This window comes from Mandrillus leucophaeus, unplaced genomic scaffold (assembly GCF_000951045.1).
Source record: "Mandrillus leucophaeus isolate KB7577 unplaced genomic scaffold, Mleu.le_1.0 Scaffold496, whole genome shotgun sequence".
NCBI classification, from domain to species: domain Eukaryota; kingdom Metazoa; phylum Chordata; class Mammalia; order Primates; family Cercopithecidae; genus Mandrillus; species Mandrillus leucophaeus.
In genome coordinates, this window is record NW_012105320.1 from 529416 (window position 1) to 536999 (window position 7584).

Here is a 7584-nt window from a genome sequence, read left to right on the forward strand (position 1 = left end):
GGGGGTCCGGAGGTAGCGGCTCGAGGAGCGGGCAGGGGCGTGTGACAGCGTGAGGGGTGTGCGTGCTCGGTGCACACGTGCGTGTCTGCGTGGAGGCCTCGGGCGCCTGGCTGTGCTCCGGTATGGAGGGATGTGTGTGCTTCCTGGGATAGTTGAGTTTCAGCCCTTCCCGCCGACATGGAGACTCCCAAGCCCAGGCTGGAGGCAGGGCGATTTTGCCCAGGGGCGTTCCCTTGCTCCTGAGAGCGACTCCACCTTTGCCTGCCTCGGCTGGGGGGTGTGGAGCAGCTCGTGGTGGTGCATAGCGGTGCCTTTCCGCGAGTGTGGCGTTTTGTGTTTGGGGCCTTGAGCAGAGCTACAATGGGAGAGACTGGGGTCAGGAGTAGGGGTGTACTTACTACGGGGGCTGGTGGAGGGGTTCATTCTCTGCCCCCTTATTCCTGTGCCCTGGAGCGAAGGCTCGTTTAGTAATTTGTGCAAAGTAAAGGACAGACCTCCGACCCTAGAGCAGTGAAGAAGAAAGAGCAGACAGGATTAAGCAAGGCTTCCTGGAGGGGGTGGCATTTGAGCTGAACCTGGAAGACCGAGTGAAGTTCTGAGTAAAGGGAGTGGCAAAAGCATAGCAGGTGGAAAGACCGGCAGGTGCTTACGCCAGGGGTATAAACGGTTACAGCTGACAACGTGGGGGCGTGGTGGACCACGGGGCTCCGGGCGGCCACGGGCTTTGGAATTAGTCTTAGAGGCAGTGGTAAGCACTGAAGGCATCTAGGGAGGAGAGTGGCCTGAGCCGAGTTGGGGAAAGCTGAAAAGAGGAAGATTCTGGGTAAACAGAGGGGAGACCAAGGATGTAGGAGGGTGACTGACAGGCTCCAGGCACGATTTGGAAAATTTTACCCTGGTGGTCATGAGGAGACAGGGCCCGGGAAACCTGGGGGAGGGGCGCAGAGGTCTGGATGGAGGTGATGTTGGCCTGAGGATGAACTAGGTTTAGCGTCCAGGCCCCTGCAGAGGGTTCGAGAGCGGGAGAGTGGAAAGGAGGCTTCCGCAAACCCTGGCCTCCTGTCCCCAGGAGTGGCCAGACCCTAAGGACTGGAGCTTGCAGGACACGGACGCCTTCGTGCTCGTCTACGACATCTGCAGCCCGGACAGTTTCGACTACGTGAAGGCCCTGCGGCAGCGCATCGCGGAGACCAGGTGGGGGCGCGGCAGGTCTGGCGGTGGGGAGCTAGGGCAGGTCTGGCCCGGCCTTTGCCTGAGGGGAGTGTGTAGGGTCTCCCAACGTCGTGGGCCGGGTCTTAGGCCTTCGCCCGTGGGAAGGTCTTCAGCTGTATGTGCTCTTTTGCCCACATGGGCCTGGAGTTCGGGGAGGGCCTCTGGCTGTAGGAAGGGAATGCGCCTGCGTGTGTATACCCACTGGGGGAATTCTCCGGCCGTGGGGTCCCCGGCACCGCGTCTCTCATCTCCATTCGGCCCCCAGGCCGGCGGGCGCGCCCGAAGCGCCCATCCTGGTGGTAGGCAACAAGCGAGACAGGCAGCGGCTGCGCTTCGGACCGCGGCGCGCGCTGGCCGCCCTGGTGCGCAGGGGCTGGCGCTGCGGCTACCTCGAGTGCTCGGCCAAGTACAACTGGCACGTGCTGCGTCTCTTCCGCGAGCTGCTGCGCTGCGCTCTGGTGCGCGCGCGCCCTGCACACCCGGCCCTGCGCCTGCAGGGGGCGCTGCATCCAGCGCGCTGCAGCCTCATGTGACCCAATTGGACAGTGCCATCCATGGGCCCCACCTTGTGACTGGGACAACCCGGGACGTGGATTGGACAGGATCGCCCAACTTCACTGGGACTGGACGGGGCAATCTCTGCCCTGATTGGATGAGGCCTAAGCGACGGGCCTCTTTTTGAACCTCATTGGACCCAACCAGGTCCCAAGCTCCATTGGAGATGACCAGTCCTTTCTGGGACCTCAGTGGGTCACAATCCCACTGGATGGAAAGGACTTGGCTATGAATTTGGAAACGCGAGGCCTGCTCCTGGAGCTTCACTGGACATATTCTTTATGCCACTCCTATCGCAGGATAATAAACGGGAAAATAATTGAGTGCACCTGGGATTTCTGGGCTGGGCGGGATAACGCTTTAAATCTAGAGGTCAGAGCTGCCAGGCTTGACCTCCAGGCAGTTAACTTCAGGGTCCTCGAAAAGGTCTGAACGGCCCCAACGCGGAGTCCCCAAGAAACAGACAGGTGGCTGGAGCAAAACTTTACTGTCAGAGGCTCTGCTGGGCCACAGGTCTTCAGGACACCGGGCTGGCCCGGCCTCCTCTAAGGCATTCAATAATATTAGTAATTAAATAGCAACGCTCATCCCCTAATCGGAATGTACAACAGAGGTCCCATTGTGCCATGTGGTCCCAAGGGGTCTGGTCCCATGAGGTCTGGTACTCAAGAGGCAGAGGGGGCTCCCTGATGCAGAGGGGTTAAGGCCACAAAGGAAAAGGAGAAGGGATGGGGTCTGGGGACAGTGAGCTGGTCCATCACATCCAAGAATCTGGCTCAGCCCTTGGGGTGACTGAGTGCAGGGCATGCCAGGTCCCAAGCTCTGCAGGTCCGGAGGGGCGGCGGGGGCCCCGAGGCGTGGGGATGCGTGAGGGTTTACGGTCTGGCTGTGTGTCCATCCGACCCCGTGCCCAGGTCCTCAAGGGTTCGGGGCCAGCCAGGGAGCTCCCAGGTGCATCTAGTGGCCCCCCCATGCCAGGGCAGGGGCTGCCTTCATCGGAAGAGCTGGAAAGGGCTTGGCTTCGCGGCCCAGACAGGCCATTGGCCGTCCGGCCAGAGTCCCCAGGTTGGCCACATTTGCCACCCAGGACGCTGAGGGACGAAGAGGAGGAACTGGAGGAACAGTAGGCAGAGTCAGGAGCTGGAGGGTCAGGGGCCCGAGCTGGGTCAGGGGCTGGTCCAGTGGGGGTCACGCTAGCAACAGCCTCAAGAGCCCGGGCATTGGCCAGGAACTCCTCTTCCAGGCGCCGAAACAGCTGCTGCTCCTGCTGCGGGTCGAGCTGCAGGGGTGTGCGGAAGATGCTGGCCGGTGTGGTGCCCAACTCTGGACTGGGGCTGGAGACCCGTGAAAGCCGGGGTGCTGCAGGGCTGCGGGCACGGGGAGTCTGGGGGGTGCTCCTGCCCGAGCCCCCAGTGCCCCTGCCCCTTGGCACCCATGAGTGCTGCCCGTCTCGATCCCTGCGCACAAGCAGCACAGTCTGCTCCTCGCGGCTCTGGCTCCGGGCCCGCCGGGCAGGGCTGGGGGCTGACAACTGGGCTCCCCTGCCTCCTGGGGCCCCCCGGGGCCGGCCCCGATCCAGCCGGTCTCGGGACTGGCTGCGCAGGGCAGGAGGCCGTCTCGGAGAGGCCGGGGTGCCTGTGGTCAGCCGCCGGCTGGGTCGCTCCCTCCGGGGGCCAGTGCCTGTGTCATCACTGCGGGTACCAAGGGGGCCGCTCTGGGCGGAGGAGGCTGAGGAGTCACTGTCCCCGGAGTAGCGGCGGGAGCGGGGATGGGGGGGCAGCTGATCCCGGGGCCTGGGGCAGGGGGACAAGAGAGACAATGGGGTACCACGGAAGGACTGGCATGCAGAACAGGCAGGGAGAGGAACAGCAGGGTATGTGGCTGGTGGACGGGGCTGTCAGGGGCATCGGTCTGTCCTGGGGACTTCCAGGGAGAAGTGAGCAGCTTCCTCCAGCCACCCAGGGCCCCAAAAGCCACGGAAGAAGAAGTTTCCTGGGCTCTAGACACCCCCCTTCCCAGAACGGGCCAGAGGAAGCAAGAGCTGGACTGGCTGCCGCCCAGCCGCAGGGCCCGCCCCAGCTGTGTTGTTGGTTTGGTTGTGTTGCCATGGAGATGGGAAGCTAGGCCCGCCCCCACCCACGGGAACTTTTCCCAGGGTGTGAGTCACTCTGGCGCACAGGCAACCCGTCATGCAGGCCAGGGCTGACGCCCCCCAACCCTCTGGACCCTCACCCCTCGTCCTCCTGCATCTCACCTGGGCGGGGTCTCAGGCCCCTCCTTTGTGCTTCGTAAGCTAAGGGGAGTCATCTCAGGTCGGGAGCCCCCGCGCTCACTCCCGGGAAGTGGGCTAGCAGGGCGGGGACTGGGAGTGGGCGACACCCTCTGCGGAGAAAAGGTACGGACCCTCGGCTGGGGTGGGCGATGAGCTGCAGGGAGAGAGGACAGGCAGCATGTGAGGGATGTAGCCACACAAGCGAGTCCCCTGCCCATCCACCCCCAGCCCCACCCTGGCACTGACCGGTGGAGGAGCAGCGGCACGGGTCGTGCTTGTCCAGGTAATGCTCCAGCGTGTCCCAGCCACCACCCACTCGCACCATCACGTGGCTCCTCAGCACCTGCAGGCGTGGGCAGGTCATGGCTGTGCCCTGGGCGCCCGGCAGCCCACCACTTTGGCTGCTGCCCATTAGAGGGGCCCCTGGCCCTTACCCGCACAAAGATGAGCAGGCTTGAGTCCCCCACACGGTACTTCCCCTCCGAGACCTTGATCATGGGGAACTGGTCGGGGCAGGTGCAGCGGCCCAGGATCTCCCTCACCTGAGGCCAGAGAGAGGGTAGGGGTCAGAGGTCAAATCCTCTTCCTGGGGCTTAGTGTCAGCCATTCCAGGATCAGGAGGAAGTCAGGCCTTCCAGGGAAGTGGATGGAGGCAGTGTTACCCCAGATGGGGTACAGCTTCCACACATGACCGACCTTTTCTTTCTTTCTTTTTTTTTTTTTGAGACGGAGTTTCACTCTTGTTGCCCAGGCTGGAGTGCAACGTTGTGATCTCTGCTCACTGCAACCTCTGCCTTCCAGGTTCCAGCAATTCCCCTGCCACAGCCTGCCGAGCGGCTGGGATTACAGGCATGTGCTACCACGCCTGGCTAATTTTGTATTTTTAGTAGAGATGGGGTTTCTCCATGTTGGCCAGGCTGGTCTCGAACTCCTGACCTCAGGTGATCCACCCACCTCGGCCTCCCAAAGTGCTGGATTACAGGCGTGAGTCACCACGCCCGGCCTTTTACCAGCTCCCCCTTCTTGGCTCTCTGGGCCCAGGGAGCTCCCAGGATGAGATGAGGGGGCTGTGGTCACGCCATGGTCTGAGACCCGGTGAGGAACATCCCACAGCTCCTAGAGCTGGGGAAACCCCAGAGCCTGTCCTCACTCCCCCTTCACCCACTTCCCAGACAAGAAGGCTGGGGCCCACAGGAAGGCCAGGCGGGCTATACGACACAGGCGCAAGGGGCCCCATGCCCCTGGGTGGGCACTGATGCGGAGGGGTACCACAGACACGTGGGACACACAGGCCGCTGGCTGGGTGAGCACGCACCACATAAAGCGCCCCACCAGAGCCAGAGCTGCCAAGCTGGCTATGTGGGCAGCCCTGCCCGCCTCCCTGCCCACAGCGGCAGTGGTGCCGCCAGAGGAAATAAGCAGGTGGAGCCTTGAGTGACCCTGGCCCAGGACAGGGGGTGGGGCCCCAGGGTCTGCCCACTGCCATCCGCTATCCGCCTCCCAGGCAGGCACATTGTAGTCCTGACGTTCCGATAAGAAGGAAACTCTTGGTCCAGCCGTTGGGAGTGGCAGGGGCCACCCACATCCTGGGAGAGGAGAGAGTTGGGGGCAGGGCCCGGCACCTTCTATGCTTAGAATCCTGCAGCTCCAAACAGGATCCCCATCCCAGCAACAGCAGCAACCTGGCTAGGCTTCCCAAGGATGCCTGGGGAGTGGGGAGACCTGCAGAGCCCCCCGGGGTACCTACTGTGTGGCAGGCACCTTGCCCAGGGCTTTCCATGCCTCATCTCAACTGAGCATCACAGCACCCACTCAACCTCGAGCCTCCCTGAGGTTCTGGGCACGTCTGCCTAAGACTAAGTGCAGGGAGGGCACAGAGGAGGCGCCCCAATCATGCAGTCCCCCAGAAGAAGGAATGCACAAGCTCAGTTGAGGCACAGTTAGCACACAAAGTGAGGGAGGATCGTGCCAGGAGCCCGCATCCTGTCCCAGGCCCGGCTGGGCCGCGTCATCTCCCCAGCACCTCCCTCTCTGTGGGCTACCCATTTCCTTGGGGTCAGGTATACATTCCTTGATTTGGTGCTCAACATGTGCACTCTTTGTGGGGCAGGCTGTTCTGCAGATAGCAGGGTGGACCCTGGGAGGTTCAGGGACAGATCGCAGGGACTAGCTGGGCTGTCGGGTCCCTGGCGTCTGGTGCTGGGGGACTCACCAGCTCGTCGAGGTTGCGCAGGTCGCTGGGTGTCATGCGGGGGCCACGGGCAGGAGTCCCTGGTGCAGGGGTGGTTTCAATGGTGTCCTCCCCAGCAGCAGGGGTGTTGGGGGCTGGGGGTGCAGCACGCAGCTCCCGCTCAATCTCCTGCTCGAACTGCACGAGGCGTGGGGCGAGCAGGCCCAGGCGGGCCCCACGCCGTGCCACCTCCAGCAGGCACAGCACCACGCTCTTCTCGTTCTTGCGAAGCACCAGGTCCTCAGTCTCAAACATGAGCACCTCCGGCACACCCAGCTCCGTGCGGCACCAGCCGATGAAGGTGGCCACGTTGTCGCGGGCCATGAAGGAGCCAGGCACTACACTGTGTGCCTGGAAGGCCACACCTCGGGCCGGTCGGGCAGCTGCCAATGCACGGGCAGCCTCGGTCACGGCGTTGGCATGTTGGCACAGGGTCGTGCCCGTGGCCAGCCCCGTCAGGAAGCCATCACCACCACCCGGGAGACCCAGGCCGTACAAGGCATTGAGCCACTCGGCCAGGTCCTCCTTCATGGCCTCCACGTAGGCCTCACTGGAGCGAAATGGCCGCACGCTCTTGGCCGCCGAGCCCGCGATGCCCGCCACCGGGTCCGCCATGCCCGGACCGGCCGAGTCACTGTAGGCAGGAACACAGGTCAGGATCGCTGTGGGGACCCAGTAAGGGCTCAGTACAAACTAAGCTGCTGGCCACCTGCACCAGTCTGTCACTCAGGGCAAATGCCTGGTTTACATGTTGGCTCTGGGAAATGTCGGTGCTCCAAGTTTCCTCATCTGCGAAATGGGTACAGTAGCATTCCCTGCCTCATGGGACTCTATGGGATAATTTTTATAAACTTAAGGTCCATTAAGTGTTTGCTGTGTGACTTTTTGGGGTGCAAACTGGGGCTTGGCTGGGGCCTCCCTCTCAGGCAGGGAGGTGCCCATTGTGAAGGGCTGGGACCTAGAGAAGTGAAGGCAACGGCTAGGGCCCCCAGAGGACACGAAGGGAACCCAGGTCCTGACCTCAGAGTGGGTTATGTGCATGGCTCAGGGCTGGTGCCCACCCCACGTCCTGCGGGAAGGTCCCCGCGCCTTCCTTGGCCCCCCTTCCATAAGGGCTGTGCCATCATTAACAACGACATAGCAGCAGCAATAATGTAACAGCACGACCGCACTAGGGCTGAGTGGGCGGAGGCATTATCTCCATTTTACAGATGAGGAAACTGAGGCGCAGAAAGGGCCGAGCTCGTGAAGGTCGCAGAGCTGTGGGTGGAGGAGCCCGGGCGTCCAGGCGGCGCAGCGTGGCCGGTCTCGGCGA

General features: G+C 62.8%; 2 protein-coding genes across 3 annotated transcripts in view; one reads left to right on the forward strand and one right to left on the reverse strand.

The window, feature by feature from the left end:
- RASL10A (RAS-like, family 10, member A) overlaps nucleotides 1-2088 on the forward strand; it is a 14912-nt gene extending 12824 nt beyond the window's left edge. Inside the window, exons 4-5 of the mRNA XM_011995740.1 lie at nucleotides 1070-1194; nucleotides 1478-2088. Of these exons, the coding sequence (XP_011851130.1) occupies nucleotides 1070-1194; nucleotides 1478-1745 (393 nt within the window). The 3' untranslated portion in view covers nucleotides 1746-2088. The remainder of the gene's footprint in view (nucleotides 1-1069; nucleotides 1195-1477) is intronic.
- Nucleotides 2089-2235: 147 nt separating this feature from the next.
- The window catches only part of GAS2L1 (growth arrest-specific 2 like 1), a 6200-nt gene continuing 851 nt past the window's right edge, over nucleotides 2236-7584 (reverse strand). Inside the window, exons 2-6 of one of the 2 annotated variants that reach the window (XM_011995720.1) lie at nucleotides 6252-6903; nucleotides 4474-4581; nucleotides 4286-4382; nucleotides 4022-4193; nucleotides 2236-3560 (exon numbers count right to left, since the gene is read on the reverse strand). In XM_011995720.1, the coding sequence (XP_011851110.1) occupies nucleotides 2525-3560; nucleotides 4022-4193; nucleotides 4286-4382; nucleotides 4474-4581; nucleotides 6252-6884 (2046 nt within the window). In that variant the 5' untranslated portion in view covers nucleotides 6885-6903 and the 3' untranslated portion in view covers nucleotides 2236-2524. Of the gene's footprint in view, nucleotides 3561-4021; nucleotides 4194-4285; nucleotides 4383-4473; nucleotides 4582-6251; nucleotides 7266-7584 lie in introns of those variants that run through there. The other variant, XM_011995721.1, reaches the window with a different exon arrangement.